At 42.2% G+C, this 21,340-nt stretch overlaps 1 protein-coding gene across 3 annotated transcripts in view; it reads right to left on the minus strand.

Annotated features, from left to right (window-relative positions):
- The window catches only part of NOTCH2 (notch receptor 2), a 163,858-nt gene that overhangs the window by 4,774 nt on the left and 137,744 nt on the right, over positions 1 to 21,340 (minus strand). For all 3 annotated transcript variants that reach the window (XM_081308318.1, XM_081308317.1, XM_081308316.1), the window contains 11 exons: positions 19,180 to 19,416; positions 10,229 to 10,341; positions 8,912 to 9,417; positions 7,255 to 7,602; positions 6,246 to 6,388; positions 5,909 to 6,119; positions 5,393 to 5,489; positions 3,605 to 3,773; positions 2,663 to 2,964; positions 1,733 to 1,880; positions 862 to 959 (listed from right to left, as the gene is read on the minus strand). In XM_081308318.1, coding sequence (XP_081164444.1) covers positions 862 to 959; positions 1,733 to 1,880; positions 2,663 to 2,964; positions 3,605 to 3,773; positions 5,393 to 5,489; positions 5,909 to 6,119; positions 6,246 to 6,388; positions 7,255 to 7,602; positions 8,912 to 9,417; positions 10,229 to 10,341; positions 19,180 to 19,416 — 2,372 coding nt within the window. The remainder of the gene's footprint in view (positions 1 to 861; positions 960 to 1,732; positions 1,881 to 2,662; positions 2,965 to 3,604; positions 3,774 to 5,392; positions 5,490 to 5,908; positions 6,120 to 6,245; positions 6,389 to 7,254; positions 7,603 to 8,911; positions 9,418 to 10,228; positions 10,342 to 19,179; positions 19,417 to 21,340) is intronic.

Consider the following 21,340-nt stretch of genomic DNA (forward strand, 5'->3'; position numbering starts at 1 on the left):
GTCTTGCTGATTCTTTTTTTTAATTCAACCCCCTTAGATATATTTTCCCTAAGTGCCTCCCCCATGAGATTTTAATACCACAGGCATGCTGTCTATCTACCTATGTGCTGAATGTATACCTGTGATTTATATATAAAATGTATAAGTTTATTTCACCTTTCACCAAGAGCCAATATTCCCTCCTACGGGCAGCACCTCCTCAGTGAGGAATTCATGAAATAAAACATGCTCTTGAGCCAAATGCTCACTTAAAATAGAACTGAGGTTATCAACATAAGGTTCTAAAAGGAAATACAGTTACAAATAAGAAAGGTAGGAAGAGAAAGAACTAAAGTAAAAATGGGAAATATGGCTGGGGTTGTGGCTCAGTGATAATGCGCTTGCCTTGCATGTGTGGGGCACTGGGTTCAATCCTCAGCATCACATAAATAAATAAAATAAAGGTACTGTGTCCTACAACTAAAAAAAATTAAAAACAGGGGAAAGAGTAAAAGAGAAGAGAATAACACATGAAGAAAGAACTAAGATAAAGGAAAAGAGGAAGCAAACGAGAGAAGATGAGTGAGGTAAGGGAAGCATGACAGAATACTCAGAGGGGAAAATCAAACAGGAAAACATCATGGTATCCAAGAACAGAAAAAAAGAACTGTAGGGAGGAAAATCAAACAAATATGAGAAAAGTGTGACTAATAGAAGAGAGGACCTTCATCAAACTCTCTGCTTGATGGGCACCCAGTTCCTGCCCAGCCTGCCTCTTCTATACTCATCACAAAAGAAACTATTTGGAGAAAAGGGAAGGGCTTTATAAATAAGTGAGGCACTGCTATGAGCATCCTCAAGCTCCCAGCTTACAGACTATACCTTGTTGTCCTGCATATCTCGGTTGGCTCCATTTTTCAACAGCAAAAGAGTCGCCTCCACATTATTGACAGCAGCTGCCCAGTGAAGGGCAGATTTTCCTGCAGAGGAAAAACATTTTTATAAGCATCCTACTCCTTTTAAAAGGAAGCACCAATTGACTTGTACAGGGAAACCCTGAACTCCATAGACATCAGCAGGAGGCCAATTATCCGTGGGGCCCAACAGAGAAGAAAGTAATATCTTCCTTTCCCTCTGTTCTAGGAAGACTTCAATATAGGCTTCCCAGCCATTAGACAGAGGCAGGTAACAGGATCACTTGCATGTGGTATCCATGACCTCCACATAATAGAATCTACCCTTCACAGACTGAAGACCTGCTCACAGACTGAAGACCTCCCCTCCTATGAAATAAACTTTAATACATTTTTCTATCAAGAGTGGTGTACCAGGGCTGGGGTTGTGGCTCAGCGGTAAAGTGCTCACCTAGATGTGCGAAACCCTGGGTTCGATCCTCAGCACCACATATAAATAAATAAAAAATAAAGGTATTGTGTCCACTACAATTAAAACATAAATATTAAAAATTTTAAAAAAGCGGTGTACCTAGGAACCCACACAGGTGAACCTTTCATGAGCCTTCTTTGAGGCTCGAAAACCCTATAAAAAGTCTCCCTTTTCACATAATCTAGGGACCCCTACTGGCCCAGGTCTCTGAACATGATATGGTGAAGAAGAATGAATGAATTCATAAATGAAAGAATGGGTCAATCTCTAATGGATTCGGATCAGAGAAGGATTAATAATTAATGATTCTCCTCCTTAGAGGCATGGTTTGCAGGTAAGAATCCCAACTCCTGCCTCTTGTCCCTACCATGGTCATCCACTGCATTCACATCTGCTTGGCAGTTGATCAACTCTGCCACCATTCCCTCTACAGCCAGGCGGGCAGCCAGGATCAGGGGTGTAGTACCATCATTCATTCTGGCATCCAGATCAGTTACTCGGTTGCGAATCAGAATCTAGAAGAGGAGTACAGAAAACAGTCACTTGGAGAGGAAAAATAATGAAACTAAGAGAAGAAATAAGAGCCGGAACTGAGGCAAACCTGTAAGTTCCTGAAGGGCAGGTAGAGACTTGTTATTTTTGCGTCCAAGATTCTACCATGGTCAACCAATGATATTTGTTAAATGAAAGGATAAAAAAAAGTAATTAAAAAAAAAAGAAAGGATGGATGAACCAACAAATGACTCATCAAGACATAACGGCCCACATAAAGTGAGGTACCTCTACTTTCTAAGGAAAGCAGAAGAAATGTGGGGAAGTATCACAACTTCAATTACAGTATATAGACAAAGGAGATTTAGAATGCTTCTAATGCTTCTATCCTCAAAAGGCTAAAATAAAGGGGCATGAGGAGAACACTGTCAAGTCAGATTAAGAAAAGTGCCAATGAGCAGCTGGAAACCCAGAGAGCTAGGGCAGTTAACACCAGTCAAAGGCTTTGGAACAGGTTTCATTCCCTTCTGATCTGTGCATTTGGAAGCATCTTTGCACATCAAAATATTGCTAAGAATCAGAAGACTGGTACAACCTGCTGTTAGTTCTGTCACTATATGGCTAGCTAGAGCAGGTCAGTTGGCTTGCCTCTCTTTTCTTTCTTTCCCATCTAGCAAGCATGACTAACCTCTTGAAGACTTACTGAATGATTTCAATTAGATATTAAATGCCTAAACAAAAATAAAATATTGTAGATCTATAACAGATTTTCATGATCCAAACACATTCTTTTTGGCTTCTTTACCTGGAAGACACCTTGGGCATCAGCTGCCACTGCAGCATGGAGAGGACAGCGGCCCATGTTGTCCTGGGCATTGGCATCTGCACCTGCATCCAGGAGGCGCTTGGCAGCATCAGCCCTTGAGTAGCGGGCTGCAAGATGCAGGGCCATCTCACCGGTCCGGTCTGTCTGGGCCTGAAGGCTGGCACCCTGGCAGACCAAGTCTGTGATGATGTTGGCAGAAGAGTCCTCTGCATCTTCATCTTCATCACTCAAATCTGAGCTGCCTCCTCGGAGAGAAGCCAACATCAGTGGGGTGCACCCATCTGTAGAAGAGGAAAGTTCCAGAAAGTATTCAATGAATAGAAGGAAGTTAACCCTATTGTTGGAATACTAATATTTGAGTAACATTATGTTTAGGGGAAGTCAATTTCTTGTATTTCTTGTAATAACTGGTGATAAGTTCTATATTTTTCACCAGCTTTTCCTCTGATACTGTCTTTTCTGTAAATAATAATGGGAACGAAAGAGCCTTCTGAGCTGGCAGCTCTTCTCTAAGTTAAATAAGCTTCTCTGTTCAAGTTTAAGTGCTAGGCTAATTTAAACTGGACAACATTTTATAATATCCAATATTAACAGAATTATATACATAAAGTAGGAACTAAACTGATTCTCTGTCCTTTGCTTTGGGGTACTATTTTTGTATCCTTGGAGAATCAAATCCATTTAATCAGCCTATTTCTTTCTTCTCAACATGCTTTATATACAGCAATGTGAAATACTTCCCTTTCTTATGAGTCCGTAAGTTCTACTTGCCTGTATTCCTTAAACAATCATTTCTTCAAGCTGATTCTATACCCATGAAATTGGCAGGGGGCATATGGCCAAATGAAACAAACATAGGACAATCATACAGAGCCAAGGCAGGCACTGCCTAGTGAAGTGGGAAAGGCTTGAGGTACTAACCTGGGCCCCGGACATTCACGTCCAGCACATCTACCTCCTGCTCAGCCTGAGGAGGAGTGAGAGCCAGTGACGGTGTGCGACGAATGTCTGCAGCTTCAAGGTGCTGCTGTGTCCATGGCCGTCGATCAATGGGGTCATCATCTTCTGAGAGCAAAGCCTCATCTTCAGCCTAGGAAGGGAAACAATACTTCCTACCAATCTGACTCCCAGTAGAAGCTGCTGACTGCTGGTCTAGTCTCCCACAATTTCTTTTAACTTCCATCCAGTTTTCTATCTCTTCCTGCTTGTTATGGTTTAGATATGTATTCCCCAAAAGCTCATGTATAAGTCAGTGAAAGAAGGTTTAGATTTGGGGAGGTCTGTCCCTGGGGACATGCCTTTGGGGTATATATTTTGCCACTGTTGAGCAGAGCTCTCTCTGCTTCCTGGTGTAATGTCTTAAGCTGTGTCCTTCCATCACACTTCAACCATGATGTTCAGCCTCACTTTGAGCCCCAAGGAATAGGGCTGACCCAATGAATGCAGCTGGCTGTCTATGGACTGAAACCTCTGAAACCATGAGCCCCCCAAAAAACTTTTCCTCCTCTAAAATTGCTCTTGTCAGGTCTTTTAGTCACAGCAGTGAAAAAGCTGACTGATATACTGCTCCGATCCTCTATATCATTCATCACTTCAGCTATCCACTGCTTTCATGATGTGGTTCCTGCTCAGCTCTCCTGCATCATCTGGATAATTCTCCCCACCTCTTCATCCCAAGCTCAACATACTCTTGCTTTTGGCCCCTGCCCTGTGTCCTTCCCTCTGCCTGGTATGGTTTTTCCTCCATTCTTTGTTTGACTAACTGCTACCTACCCTTCAAATAGAAATTAAGTCCTCTTGTAGGTGAGTGTCGTTTTAGCACACTCTGTTTACCGTTACTTCACTGAGTATGTGAAGTACTTACACGTACTATGTGACAGTCTCTACCAGAATGGACAGGTCTTGAGAAGAGGGAATTAGCCTTTTTCCCAATATAGTATCCAGCATAGAATAAGCACTCAGGAAAAGATTGAAGAATAATAATACTGATGAAATTTAAAAGTAGCTACCCTTTATGACTTCTTAGTATATGATAGGAATTAGGTAAGGTATATTGCTATATTATCTTCAAAGCAACTCACAGAGGAAAGAGTTACTATATCCCCATTTTAATGAGAAGAAGAATTAAATACAAAGAGGTAAGATAACTTGCTAGCTACTAAGCAGCAGACTTTTGGACTTGAATCCAGTTCTGGCCAGGACTGCACCATACCTGGCTGCTGGCCACACGTAGCTAAGGATGTGCAGTCTCCTTCCTCACATCTGCCTCCAACCCAATCTACCTCTTGCTCTGTGAGGTTTTAGTTTCCTGGGCTCAAGATGTGGAGCCTCTAAAGCCTGTAGCCACTGGCTTTCTTTACTGTTAATTCCATCTTTTCTTACAGAAGAGGTGCCCAAAGAGACCTAGTCATGAAAGAAACCGATCACACAACAGTTCTGACTCCACTAACAGCATGATACAAAGGAAGAAAGCATGTTTTATTATTTTTAGAAGGTCGTGAAAACATTCTAAAATGACTAGGTAACCCAAGGTCATTAATGTCCTAAGTTTCCCTCTGTTTGTGAGAAGCTGAGAGAGCCACCTGTCTGGGCAACACATAAACGTGACCACCTTTTCCTTCCACTTAGAACACTCTAGAATCAAATAATAGAAATTTGAAAAGTGATCCGGTGATGACTGATGATGGTGGTTTACTGCAGCCAGCTTACCTTGGCTTTCTTTGGCTGGGGTCCTTCATCATCCATCCAATGTTCACTTGTTCCTGAACCAATTAGATTAGCCTCTGACACTTGCACTGAGAGATTTCTGATACGATCATAAAGGGGAGAAACAAAAACAGAGGTTACAGCATTAATAAATATAGTGGTTTTAAACACTTTCCCCACCTACTTCTAAGGGTAATCTCTGACATAAAGGTCATGGGCCAGAGAGTTATGACATTTCAGAGTACCCATCTTTTCCCTTCCCACTGAGAAAGAGCTTACAACAAAAGTGTGCCGCCACATAGAAGCTGAGCACCATGTGACAGCACAGAGTGCTTTCACATGACTACACCTGCGGACTCTGACACTATAGTTTCAGTCACTCGTGGGTCATTCAGAACCTTGTTCATTGTGATTAATGGCCAGAGCTTAGAAGTTAAAAATCATGATTCAATAAGACATGCTTTTCTATTCATTTCTGCTTATTACTATGGATAGTGGCTTGTTGGCCAACCCTCTTACTTCAACCCCACGGCATCCTGTCCCACTGGCTCACGACGCTTGTGATTGCTGGAGTCTCGCCGCAGGGTGAAACCTTCAGGCAGCCAGAGGGAGCCATGCTTACGTTTTCGTTTTGCCATGATTACCCCCAGTAGCATAATGAATAAGATAATGACAACAGCAACAGCAATTAGATAAAGTAGCTGAGTGCGTCTTGGAAGCTGGGATTCACCTGAAAGTCCAGAGAAACAGATATTGTTATATAAACCATCGACCTCTTGATAGCAACCTGAAGTTCATTTAGAGGGCCATTTGACCTCTCCACCCGACCTTTCCCCTTAACACCAATGCCACTCACTGACAACAGACACAAGAGGGTACGATAGGGTCCCCTGGATGGCATGAGAAGCCAGCAGAGCTGCTGCTGCATCCGTGTTCTTGAAGCACTGGTCTGAGTCTTGAACACACTGGCGGTTGTCAATTTCCAGAAACACCTGAGAGCTGTGGGATGCCAAGGGCAAAAAGGAAGAAAGGAAATGGAAGGTAGAATAGGGAGTTCCAGCAAGTTGAGTCAGAAGGGTTATATAAACTTTCTTTCCTCCTCTCAGCATCAGACTGTTCACCTCTGGGATGCTGCCTTCAGAAAGATCTCAGAAACTAGGACACTGTCCCTTCAGATCCTAAACATTTATTCCCACCAAAAGAATGTCTCACCTTCCTTAGTCTGGCTGACCTAAGGCTTCTGGCTGAGGCAATGAAAGCTAAGTGAGGAAGCTGGGGAGGCTGGCCTTCAGTGCCCTCCTCTCAAAGGCTTCAGTGGTCTTCTTCCATCCCTTCCCACCTATTTGGTGGCACTGAGTGCTACACTAAAAGCATGCCCCTGTACATCTGAGGCCCTACTACTCCCATATTTTTGTATTCATATTTCATTAGCTGAAGGGTTGAAAAAATTGTAGGATATACCAACAAATAGTGGGGTATGAATGACAGAACAAATGAAGATTATTGCCCTTGTCAAAGAGACATGTCATTAAGTAAAAAGTCTTGTAAATAACTCAATGACTAATACAAGAGAGGAGTTGCTAATAAAGGGTTTTGAGGCAACTCTGGAAAAAAGTTCCAGCATTTAAGAAGGCCTCCCCAACATCTTGCCTTCCACTTGCTCGAGTCCACCTGCTTTTTCAAGATCAGGGCAAATCTTTATCCTTAAACGAAAGTACTGGGATAATGGGCTTGTCTTAAGCAATGGGCTTTTCTATTTGCCTAAGCTTTGTATTTTTATAGGCTGAGTTATAATTTCTGCTGTATCTCAAAATGCTCAGCTTTATAGAATTCACCTTTAATAAGTTCAGAAACCAGACACCTACCCAGCCACCTCTTGTTCCTGCTCATCAGGGAGAGACCTGCGTGTTATCTTCTGCTTCTTCATGGCAGCTGACTTCTCACCATAATAGGGGTATACCATGAGGGCCCCCTGTGCGTCCCGTTTAATGCGCAGATTGGTGTGGAGAAGGGTGCCCAGTGCCCGCAAGAAGCTGCGGGCATCCTGGAGCAGTTGTTCAGGGGGCATCAACACCACAATGACCAGGGTACCCTCCGCCAGGTTCTCGGGCCGATCAGCAGCACAGTCCAGCCCATCCCAGCCACACTCCTCACTATTGCATCCCTGGTCACAGTGGTTGTCTTTGAAGTGGTCTGCACAGTACTTATCATACCTAAGCAAAGAAGAGAAAGAACGGGGAAAGGGGTTCAAATTAGACATAGCTTCATTTTGTTTTCCACTTGGAACTACTGTGGATTTTGCTACCTATCTTTTGTGGCCTGTATCAGGACCCATATGGCCTGTGAAGCCTTCTTTGAATTTTCTGTCATTGACACTGTGGAGTGCATACAGTCTATGCCACTCAGTATCACTGACTGCTCCCTGAATGGGGAACAACACTGTGCACATTAGGCACATGGGGGCTCCTATGCAACTCACACTCTTGCTCATTCAGATTTTTAACCAAAGCTGCACATGTGAAACCAAAGTCAACCTGGTTAATGTTTCCTCTACTTTGTATCCACTGCTCCCCTTAAATGAGGTAACAAAGAGCCTTAGAAAGTAAAAGGTGCCAAAGATGGCTCTAGACTCGGAACCATCAAAGGCTGACAGAGAACCAGTGTGGCCCATTTCTTTCCCTCTCAGGAGCGACTGCAACTTCGGAAAGTAAGCAGGGGAAGGGGGTGTTCCATAGAGGATACTAGATCTAACTCGTATAATCTGTTTCAAATACTAGGAAAAGAAATTAGGACCCCCAAACATAAATGTTCACAATCATTTGCTACACTCTCTTCTCCCACCCCTACCCCCATCCCTTGATAACTCTATCATCTGGTACAATTTGCCATGTGCCTCAGTGAAAAGAGTAGGAGTCATTGGTACTGTGTGTGCTTTTGGAAAGTTCTTTAACCTTTGATACCTCAGTTCTCTCATATATGAAAGATCATTAACAATACCTATGCCTCACAAAGATTATTGAGAATTAACTAGGGCTAGATGCAATGGTTAATAGGAGAGTTACAATACTGACCATAGAGCATTCTCTAACTGGAACAGAGAGCAGGAATCTTAAAAGACCTAATCTAGCTCATGCTTCCAGATAAATTTAGATGTGGAAAACCAGTCTAAGGGAAAGGAATTGGTGAAGAGAGAGAGGTACAGACCTTTTCATCCATCCTGTAGGCAGGTTACTTGAGAGGCTGCCTAAGGGTAGGAAATAACACTTCCAAATGTTATTTCCCCCCAAAGGTCAAAGAGCAGCAGGTGAGAAGGCAAAGACAGGCAAAGAAAGGATGGTTATACAATAAACATCCCTCTGTCATCGAGGGAGAGCGCAGGTGGCTGTGACGAGACAAGGCTGGCACCATCTGAAAAGTGGAGGCAGCTTGGGTGGAAGCACTGGAGTGGTTAGGAGCAAGAACGAGAAACCAAGGAGTGTTAGTGACAGTCCCTTCGGCTTCTGCAGAGCCTGGAGCCCTTACTTGCATGTCTTGCTGTTCCCTTGGCATTCAAAGTTGTCAAACAGGCACTCGGCTGTGTTGCACAGCTCATCACACTGGTTGTTGATGTAGTCCCAGCAGGGAAGTGGGGAGGAGCAGTTGGCCCAGGGGTTCTCCATGGTGAGGGAACAGTCACCTCCATCCCACTGGCAGGCATGGCTATTGCAGGCCTCATCGCAGACGCCATCCCGAGCTTTGTCAGTGCAGTACTGACTCAGGCAGGTGGCAGGAGGAGTGCTGGTGGGGGCCGTGTAGAGTTCACAGTGGCTGCCCCAGAATGGCGGAGAGCAGTGGCAAGAATAATAAGGAGGCTGGCGCTGAGGGTAGCAGCTGCCCCCATGCTGGCAGGGGCTGCTGGCACAGCCCGATTCACAGTCCTGGGGATTGGGGCAGAAGCAGCGGGGTCCTGAGGCGGTATGCACACATTGCTCCCCTTTTCTACACTTCACCTGTCCACAGCTGCTCTGGCATCTTGCCCCGGAGAAGCCCTGTGGAAGGTGGTGAAGAAATGAGGATGGCAGGCAGACCTAAGACTTGCCCTATCTTGCTCCTAACCCCCTCTCTCTTATACCTCTAGGGAGACAAAGACTAGACAGACACTTGGTTAGATCCCTTCATATAGCATCCTCAATCTAGTTCGAGGAGCCAGTGGATAAGAGCTGAAGGTTCCATGAGATTAATGTAGAATTCTCTCACTTTAAGAGCTTACTTCTAGAAATTAAGTCCATGTTCTCTAATCATTATTAGATCATTTCTACAATGACTTTGGGTGGGGGTGGGGGAGTCCTGTTGGAAGTTTTGAATCCCTAGAAGACTTCCACATCAAGCTCAGCCCAAGTCAAGGTTACTAGTCAGGTTTCTTTTGGGTGTCTCCACACACATAATGACTTCTCTTTTAGGGAACTTTCAGCCTTTGGCAGTGGCAAGAGTTTGCACAACAAATGGCTGAAATTAAGCTGTTTTCTACTTTAAGGAACAACATAAGCAGAACAGAGTTTCACCCAACCAGGGCAGTAAGACTGCTCTGGCATGGAACCACAGAGCAAGTGACAGTACCTCTATTTTAAGGGGACATTCCATCACTTCTTGTGGTTTTCCCTTAGTGTTCCAAAGGGAAACTTTTAGTCATAGACTGGGAAACTCATAGTTTTGGGGAAGGCCTAAAGTGCTGTCTTCTGAAGGAGGTGAAATTGAGAAAACTCCCCATTAAGGAACTTGAAAAACCCAGATTTAATCTCAGTTTTGTCATAAATCATATGGAAGAGAGAATGTTCTTTAAATCAGCATCAGGCCACTCACTGGAGGACAGCGACAAATGAAGCCATCAGGTACATTGCTGGCCACAGCACAAGTCCCTCCATTCAGGCAAGGCTTCTGGGGACACACATCCATGAAGGTTTCACAGTGACGGCCTCAAGGCAGGGGAAAAAACAACAATAACAGTTTTAAAAGGCAGAAATAGTAAGGTCAAGTTACTGAACAGAACCCCACTGGGATGGGTATCAGCCACAGACTGAGAAAGAGGTATGAGAATTCAGTTCTAAGCCTCCAGGGGTATGAGAAGGCAAGACACTTGATGGACCTCAACATGATGCCCTCACTGGCTCACACCAATTCCTTCATCTTTCTCATCTGAACAATAAAGCACAAGCAGCCACATCCCCAAACCAAACCCTAAAAGGATGCATATGAGAAGTGACTCTAATTACCAACTTCTGTTCAACAAACTTTATACCTCATTTTGTTATATTTCTACTTTATAAGAGAATCTCCACCAGGACCAATGTATCTAACCAGGCATTGACAGTTTACAGAGAATTTCTATCTATGAGGTCTCTTTTCAATTATTTTGGCATTTCTGTAATTTAACTGGTCTTACCCTAAAATACAGCTTCATTTTCCCAGAGTTAATTTTCTCTAGAAATATTTCTAAGCCAAAGGAAATCTGGCTCCACCAGAAATTGAACCAGGCAACTGGACTCATAGAAGGGACATGGGGCTCAGCTGAGGTCTCTTGGCAAATAGTAGGAGATGGGCTCATCTGGATTGTGGTCATTTAGATTTTTAAAAAATTAAAATAGTAGCACTTTTGGCCATTCAGAATTGAGAAACCAGAGTTACAAATGTTTGACTTTCCAAATCACAGTGGCAGACACTGACCAAGAACAGGTATCACACAGACACAGTACTCAGGGGTCTGCTGTTCTCTTGCTCAGCAATAACATCTCACTGCTATTGCAGTTCAAGGGATTCCTTTCACTCACAAGTGTGGAATAAGCACAAACTCTACTTCCTGGCAGTGGAATAATCATTCAAGGTGGTTCTCTATACTTTTCTTCTCTGTTTTCCCCTTCCTTTGTATGCTTGTCATTGTTTCCAGGTAAAAACATCCACAGAGGCAATGAAAGAAACTGGAGCCATCTTTGCTTCTCTGGCTTCCCAAGCACACTGGGGCCAATATGAGCCTGTAGACAGACTATTCATATTCTTTCCATGCCCCACACTAACTCACTAAGTAGACTGTTTCTTTTCTTTTTTTTTTTTTTTTTTTTTGCGATTATAGCATCTAGATAGCTTCCATATTTCAAAGTCCCTCCCATTCTTTGTAAAATTCCAAGATTATTTAAGGCAGCATATCTTTAAAACTGAAAGGAAAGGTACACTGAGCTGGGAGAGGTTGGAGCTGCCAGGCTCGGGCTCCTGGGGCTGCCTGGGCCTGAGGCTGGGGTACCTCTGTGGAGCCTGCTCCGAGCAGAGTGTGGCAGGGACCGGAGAGGCTGGGTTCTGGCTCTCGTGGCTGCTTGAGCCCAGGGCCGCGGAGCCTGCGGGGACCGCGAGCTGAGGCCAGCCACAAGTGAAACTTGCGACGAGGGGCAGCGGGACTCTGTCTCCTGGAACAGTTTTGACCCGGAGCTGGGGAGCCCGCGGGAAGTGCGTCTTAGACTCTGCTCCCAGGGGAGCGTGCACCGAGCAGGGAGAGTTTGGTGCGGCCAGGCTTGGGCACCCAGCAGGGAGAGTCTGGTGCGGCCAGGCTTGGGCTCCCGGGGCGGCTTTGGCCTGGGATTGGGGAACCCGCGGCGGTAGCCCTGAGGAGCCTGCTCCTAGCAGAAAGTGGCGGGGATCGGAGAGACCGGCTCCTGGCTCCCGAAGCGGCTCTGGCTCAGGGTTGGGGATCCTACAGGGACTGCTTCTTGGTCCGGGTCCTGCTGGGTGCTGCGGGGGCCTGGAGGGCAGAGTGGAGCTGCCTCCTGTGCCCAGAGCAGGCTAAGGGTCCCACCGGTGTGGTATCGCGACACCCCAACTGCAGCTGGGGCCGAGGAGAGTAGCCGCCCACGCCTGGAACAGGACCAGCGACCCGACGGCAGGGTAGCCAAGTCAACCCACTTGGAGTGGAGGCCGTGAAGAGCTGCCGTCTGACCCTGCAAGGTAGGCAGTCCTGCGTCCCACTGGCAGGACAGGCTCGGCAGCCGGCCAGTGTGGTGGACGAGTAGCATCGAGGCAGTCACGTCACACTGGTTGGAGTGGGGGTTGAACAGAGCCGCCGCCAGCGTCCGGAAGGAGCCCAGAGACCCGTTGGAGAGGCAGTTAGGTACCCCCACTGGGAGTGGGGGTTGAGCAGAACTGCCGCCCAGGCCCGCAGGGTGGGCAGATCTGAGACCCACCGGCGGAACAGGCTTGGAGGCCGACCAGCGTGGTAGACACGCCACATCAATTGGAGTAGGGGTGGAGAAGAGCTGCTGCCCACGTCCGGATCAGGACCAACGATCCGAGGACGTGGTAGGAACGTCACCGCAATTGGAGTGGGGGCAGAGTAGAGCAGCCACCCGTGCCCGCAGGGCGGGCAGACCTACGACCAACCAGCGTAGTGGATAGATCACCCTGATTAGAGGAGGATCACAGCCACTACCCGCCCTACAAGAGAGATATCCCAAATATACAAGAGCAACATAAATAAACAGGGGGAAAAATTTCAAAAACACAACAGTTTCACGAAGCAGAAAGAAACGCAAGCAACATGAAAAGACAAGGAAACAAAGGACCACAAGCAATGCAGGTCAAATCAACTCTAGAAGAGGTAATAGCTGCAACAGATGGAATGTCAGATAAAGAGTTCAGGATATACATGCTTCGGATGATCTGGAGTCTCAAGGAAGACATGAGACAGCAAAATCAGACAATGAAAGATCACATTGACAAGGAACTACAGAAACAAATCCAGGAAGTAAAAGATCAATTTCACAGGGAGTTAGAAGTAATAAAAAACAAACAAATAGAAATCCTAGAAATGCAGGAAGCAATAAACCAACTTAAAACCTCAATTGACAATACTACCAGCAGAATAGATCACTTAGAAGATAGAACATCAGACAATGAAGACAAAGTATTTCAACTTGAGAAGAACATAGACAGTTCAGCAAGACTGCTAAGAAACCATGAGCAGAACATCCAAGAGATATGGGATAACATTAAAAGACCAAACTTAAGAGTCATTGGGATACAGGAGGGCACAGAGCTCCAAACCAGAGGAATGAACAATCTATTCAATGAAATAATACGAGAAAACTTCCCAGACTTGAAGAATGAAACAGAATCCCATATCCTAGAAGCCTACAGGACGCCAAAAGTGCAAAATCATAAGAGATCCACACCTAGACACATTATAATGAAGATGCCCAACATACAGAATAAGGAGAGAATTTTAAAAGCTACAAGAGAAAGAAAGCAGATTATATTTAGGGGCAAACCAATCAGGATAACAGCTGATCTCTCAACACAGACTCTGAAAGCTAGAAGATCCTGGAATAACATTTTTCAAACACTGAAAGAAAATGGGCTCCAACCAAGAATCGTGTATCCGGCGAAATTAAGCTTCAGGATGGAAGATGAAATTAAAACCTTTCACGATAAACAAAAGTTAAAAGAATTCGCAGCTAGAAAACCATCTCTTCAAAAAATCCTTGGCAAAACATTACAGGAAGAGGAAACTGAAAATAACATTGAAAACCATCAGTGGGAGGTAGGACAGTAAAGGGGGGAAAGTAACCAAAGAGGAAAACTAATCAGGTTTAGTAACATAAATAAACAAATATGACTGGAGGAACAAACCTAATCTCAATAATAACCCTAAATGTTAATGGCTTAAACTCACCAATTAAGAGACACAGACTAGTCGAATGGATCACAAAACAAGATCCAACAATATTTTGCCTACAGGAGACACATTTGATAGGAAAAGATATACATAGACTGAAAGTGAAAGGCTGGGAAAAATCATTCCACTCATATGGACTGCGGAAACAAGCAGGAGTGTCCATACTCATATCAAACAAAATAGATTTCAAGCCAAAGTTAATCAAAAAAGATAAAGAGGGACACTGCATACTGCTCAAGGGAACCATACACCAACAAGACATAACAATCATAAATATATATGCCCCAAACAATGGTGCAGCTACGTTCATCAAGCAAACTCTTCTCAAGTACAAGAGTCTAATAGACCACCATACAATAATCATGGGAGACTTCAACACACCTCTCTCAACACTGGACAGATCTTCCAAACAAAAGTTAAATAAGGAAACTATAGAACTCAACAACACAATTAACAACCTAGACTTAATTGACATATATAGAATATACCACCCAACATCAAGTAGTTACACATTTTTCTCAGCAGCACATGGATGCTTCACAAAAACAGATCATATATTATGTCACAGGACAACTCTTAGACAATATAAAGGAGTAGAAATAATACCATGCATCCTATCTGATCATAATGGAATGAAACTGAAAATCAACGATAAAAGAAGGAAGGAAAAATCATGTATCACGTGGAGAATGAACAATAGGTTACTGAATGATCAATGGGTCATAGAAGACATCAAGGAGGAAATTAAAAAATTCTTAGAGATAAATGAAAACACTGACACAACATATTGGAATCTATGGGACACATTGAAAGCAGTTTTAAGAGGAAAATTCATTGCTTGGAGCGCATTCCTTAAAAAAAGAAAAAACCAACAAATAAACGATCTCATATATCATCTCAAAATCCTAGAAAAAGAAGAGCAAAATAACAGCAAAAGAAGTAGAAGGCAAGAAATAATTAAAATCAGAGCTGAAATTAATGAAATTGAAACAAAAGAAACAATTGAAAAAATTGACAAAACCAAAAGTTGGTTCTTTGAAAAAATAAATAAAATTGACAGACCCTTAGCCATGCTAACAAAGAGAAGAAGAGAGAGAACCCAAATTACTAGCATACGGGATGAAAAAGGCAATATCACAACAGACACTTCAGAAATACAGAAGATAATCAGAAATTACTTTGAATCCTTATACTCCAATAAAATAGAAGATAGTGAAGGCATCGATAAATTTCTTAAGTCATATGATCTGCCCAGATTGAGTCAGGAAGATATAGACAACCTAAACAGACCAATAACAATAGAGGAAATAGAAGAAACCATCAAAAGACTACCAACTAAGAAAAGCCCAGGACCGGATGGGTATACAGCAGAATTTTACAAAACCTTTAAAGAGGAACTAACACCAATACTTTTCAAGTTATTTCAGGAAATAGAAAAAGAGGGAGAACTTCCAAATACATTCTACGAGGCCAACATCACCCTGATTCCTAAACCAGACAAAGACACTTCAAAGAAAGAAAACTACAGACCAATTTCTCTAATGAACCTAGATGCAAAAATCCTCAATAAAATTCTGGCGAATCGGATTCAAAAACATATCAAAAAAATTATACACCATGATCAAGTAGGATTCATCCCTGGGATGCAAGGCTGGTTCAATATACGGAAATCAATAAATGTTATTCACCACATCAATAGACTTAAAAATAAGAACCATATGATCATCTCGATAGATGCAGAAAAGGCATTCGACAAAGTACAGCATCCCTTTATGTTCAAAACTCTAGAAAAATTAGGGATAACAGGATCATACCTCAACATTGTTAAAGCAATCTATGATAAGCCACAGGCCAGCATCATTCTGAATGGAGAAAAATTGAAGGCATTCCCTCTAAGATCTGGTACAAGACAGGGATGCCCTCTCTCACCACTTCTGTTCAACATAGTCCTCGAAACACTGGCCAGAGCAATTAGACAGACGAAAGAAATTAAAGGCATAAAAATAGGAAAAGAAGAACTTAAATTATCACTATTTGCAGACGATATGATTCTATACCTAACAGACCCAAAAGGGTCTACAAAGAAACTATTAGAGTTAATAAATGAATTCAGCAAAGTGGCGGGATATAAAATCAACACGCATAAATCAAATGCATTCCTGTATATCAGCGACAAATCCTCTGAAACGGAAATGAGGACAACTACTCCATTCACAATATCCCCCAAAAAAATAAAATACCTGGGAATCAACCTAACAAAAGAGGTGAAAGACCTATACAATGAAAACTACAGAACCCTAAAAAGAGACATAGAAGAAGACCTCAGAAGATGGAAAAATATACCCTGCTCATGGATAGGCAGAACTAACATCATCAAAATGGCGATATTACCAAAAGTTCTCTATAAGTTCAATGCTATCCCAATCAAAATCCCAACAGCATTTCTTGTAGAAATAGATAAAACAATCAGGAAATTCATATGGAATAATAAAAGGCCCAGAATAGCAAAAACAATGCTAAGCAGGAAGTGTGAATCAGGCGGTATAGCGATACCAGACTTCAAACTATACTACAGAGCAATAGTAACAAAAACAGCATGGTACTGGTACCAAAACAGGCGAGTGGACCAATGGTACAGAATAGAAGACACAGTAACCAATCTGCAAAACTACAGCTATCTTATATTTGATAAAGGGGCTAAAAGCATGCAATGGAGGAAGGATAGCATCTTCAACAAATGGTGCTGGGAAAACTGGAAATCCATTTGCATCAAAATGAAACTGAATCCCTTTCTCTCGCCATGCACAAAAGTTAACTCAAAATGGATCAAGGAGCTCGATATTAAAGCAGAGACACGGCGTCTGATAGAAGAAAAAGTCGGCTATGATCTACATACTGTGGGGTCAGGCCCCAAATTCCTCAATAGGACACCCATAGCGCAAGAGTTAACAACCAGAATCAACAAATGGGACTTACTCAAACTAAAAAGTTTTCTCTCAACAAAAGAAACAATAAGAGAGATAAACAGGGAGCCTACATCCTGGGAACAAATCTTTACCCCACACACTTCAGATAGAGCCCTAATATCCAGAGTATACAAAGAACTCAAAAAATTAGATAATAAGATAACAAATAACCCAATCAACAAATGGGCCAAGGACCTGAACAGACACTTCTCAGAGGAGGACATACAATCAATCAACAAGTACATGAAAAAATGCTCAACATCGCTAGCAGTCAGAGAAATGCAAATCAAAACCACCCTAAGATACCATCTCACTCCAGTAAGATTGGCAGCCATTAAGAAGTCCAACAACAACAAGTGCTGGCGAGGATTCGGGGAAATGGGTACACTTGTTCATTGTTGGTGGGACTGCAAAATGGTGCAGCCAATTTGGAAAGCAGTATGGAGATTTCTTGGAAAGCTGGGAATGGAACCACCATTTGACCCAGCTATTCCCCTTCTCGGCCTATTCCCTAAAGACCTAACAAGAGCATGCTACAGGGACACTGCTATATCGATGTTCATAGCAGCACAATTCACGATAGCAAGATTGTGGAACCAACCTAGAAGCCCTTCAATAGATGAATGGATTAAAAAAATGTGGCATTTATACACAATGGAGTATTACTCTGCAATAAGAAATGACAAAATCATAGAATTTGGAGGGAAATGGATGGCATTAGAGCAGATTATGCTAAGTGAAGCTAGCCAATCCTTAAAAAACAAATGTCAAATGTCTTCTTTGATATAAGGGGAGTAACCAAGGACAGGGTAGAGACGAAGAGCTTGAGAAGAAGAATAACATTAAACAGGGATGATAGGCGGGAGGGAAAGTGAGAGTTAAGGGAAATTGCATGGAATTGGAAGGTGAGCCTCAGGGTTATACACAATTACATATAAGAGGAAAGGAGGAGTAGGAGAAAAATTATATAAGTGGAAGAAACGATTTATAGTAGAGGGGATGGAGAGAGAGAAGGGGAGGGGAGGGGAGGGGTGAGGGGACAGTGGAGAATGGGATAGACAGCAGAATACATCAGTCACTAGAAAGGCAATTTGTAAATCAATGGAAATGTAACTGATGTGACACAGCAATCTGTATACGGGGTAAAAATGGGAGTTCATAACCCACTTGAATCAATCTGTGAAATATGGTATATTAAGAACTATGTAATGTTTTGAACAACCAACAATAAAATAATAAAAAAAAAACTGAAAGGAAAGAAGAAAGAAAGGGAGAGAGGCAGTGAAGAAGGAAGGAAGAAAGGATGAAGAGAAGAAGGGAATGAGGAAAGAAGGGAGAAGGCCGGCTAGAGATGGGTTGGGGATGTAGTAGTATCCCACTTGCCAAGTGACTAGTAAATAGACTACTACAGCCTATCATCTGACTCTCAGGGCATAATAACATGCTCAACATGGGAGATACAACTACAGACTCCAGAAAATGCAAGACAGATTTAAATCTGAGTATCTGGTGATCTAGCCACATCTAAATGCATTCAACTATTTTTACGTCCCCAAAAGTCACCATGCTGCCCTTCTTCAGAAGTGGACTAATAAGTGCTAATAAAGTCCCTATTCTGGGGCAGGGCTTGGTCATCATTATATCCTGTGGTGGAAAAAAATAAAGCTTGAGAAAAGACTAGGAGCGAGGCCAAGCCTTAGCAGGGCAAGGCATACTTGTGACTACTTGTGACTACTGCAGCTTTCTTGTTCCTACTCTGATCCACTGATTTTTGGCTAAACATCCCAGTTCAGACCCACTCTCTTAAGCATCTAAGAAGGTACTAAACTCCTCTGAGTCCTGATGGCAGTGAAAGAACTACCCAGTAATTCAAGTCATTAAATGTCAAAGGAGGCAGGACCAGGGAACCAGTGTTAGATACAAGATTCCTGAAAACAAAATACTCTTTTACTCAGATGAAGAGTTCTGGGGCTGTATGGTAATGATGATAGAACTGCAATCTTAAACTAAGCTGGTCGTTTTTGTACATAGGAAAAGCTTCGCTTGGCTCTAGAATAAGTCACACCATGCTGAACCTGCTCACCAAGGCCCCCCACGGGGCAGAGTGGCCAGGGGGCTGGAAAGGTTCTCACCAGTGAAGGCATTGCGGCAGACACACAGATAGTCATTGGTAAGCTGTATGCAGTCCAGGCTGCCCTCAGAGTTGCAGGGGTTGGAGAGGCACTCATTGATGTCTCCCTCACACCGCTCCCCAGCAAAGCCAGGCAAACAACGACAACTGTAGCCCCCAATCCTGTCCACACACTGACCACCATTAAGGCAATGGGGGCCTCCAGCACAGTCATCAATATTCTCTTCACAAAGTAGGCCTGGAGGAGAGAAAGGAGAGGGAAAGAATTATGAAAGTCCTTTAACCACTGCTCTCTAGCAAAAGACAACCATCCTTGTTGGGATTTTCACAATTAATGAGACTACTCTTCTTTTAGGAGTGGAACCTTTTAGGTTGGACAGGGCAAAGCGCACTCTTGGTCCAAGACAGCTACCATCTTCCTGGTGAGCATCATGGGAAAAAGAAAGAATATATTAGGGCCTCACATAATCTCTCCCACATGACCCAAAGAAGTAGAATCTTACAGAGTAGATACTTTTATTTGTTCCATCTCAAAGGCAAAAAAAGAAGCTCAGGAAAGACTCAATAATTTTTCACTAATTTATTAATTTTAATTTAAAATATAAAATTAGTTAAAACAATATAATTTAGTAAATACACTGATCATAGCTTTGTAAAGATATTGGTTAAATTGAAGCTGAATTGAGTGATAAATATTTTCAAGTTTTTAGTTAAAATAATAAAGGAGAAATATCCCGATGAGAGTTCAAAGGTTATTCTAACTAAAACAGAACTTTAATGTATAGTAGGTGTAAATGAGTCATCTCACATGAATATCTTCAAACATATTTTAGAAAGAAAGAAACAAACAAAAAAATCAATGACTCTTTCATGGTTAATTTCAGAAGTTACAAAAGAAAAAGTTCTATATTCCTATTGCTTGCATTTATAGTATCATTAGTATAAGCAAGACTTAAAAAAGAATAAAATGCAAACCAGGCTCCATATTCAATAGCAACTACAAAAGACGCAAAACATGAAGAATAATCTTAAGAAGAACATGCTGTCCTATATGAAAACAACTTTTATAAATGTCCTGAGAGACACAAAAGGAGACCTGAATAAATGAAAAGATACACTATGACTTGGGTAGGAAGATGCATCATTATAAAGTGGATTTCTTTATACTAACTCATAAATTTATGTGACCCCAATAACAATTTACCAGCAGAATTTTTTAAAATAGACAAACTAATCTTAAAATTATATAGAAAAATAAACTACAACAAGGAAAACATACAGAATATCCTTAGTAATTAAAACAAAGTGGCTGGTGAATTAATAGCACAATAAAACAAAAAAGAAAGTCCAAAAAAATACCCCAAACACAGGGGAATTTAGAATTTGATAAAAGTGACATCTCAAATCATTGTGTAAAAGATCAAATATTCAGTAAATTATATTAGGAAAAATCAGCAGTAATACGGAAAAAGTGCTTCAGTATTTCAGCTTTATTAAGAAAATATATGAGGGCTGGGGTTGTGGCTCAGTGGTAGATCAAGCGCTCGCTTGGCACATGTGGGGCCCTGGGTTCGATCCTTGGCACCATATAAAAATAAATAAATAAAATAAAGGTATTGTGTCCAACTACAACTAAAAATAAATATTAAAAAATGATAATTCCTTTATAACCAGAAAATGGGGAAGGTATTGCCAACTATGACTCAAAATCCAGATGCTAGGTGCTAAGGCTGTGGTTCTGTGGTAGAGTGCTTGCCTAGCATGTGTGAGGCACTGGGTTCGATTCTCAGTTTGGCATATGAATGAATAAAATAAAGGTCCATTGACAATGAAAAGTAATTTTTTTTAATCCAGATGCTATGGAAAATCATTACAAACTCATTCTGATTAAAAATAAAAAGTCTTCATGAAAAAAATCACAACAAAGAAAATGAAAATATAAAAAACAAGTGTAATGAGAAAATATTTTCATTTTATATCAGAGATCACTAATTTTTACAAACTATTAAGATCAATAGCATAATGGGAAAAGGGGAACAGATTAAGATCAGATAAATAACAGGAATAAAGAAAACTAAATGACTCTTAAAATGTGAATATGTTCAACGATTTGGAGAAGAAACTGGTTTGCTGACACTGTTATTCAGCAATATCAGCTAAAA

The sequence above is a fragment of the Spermophilus citellus genome (genome assembly GCF_964194105.1).
Source record: "Spermophilus citellus genome assembly, chromosome: 9".
NCBI lineage: Eukaryota > Metazoa > Chordata > Mammalia > Rodentia > Sciuridae > Spermophilus > Spermophilus citellus.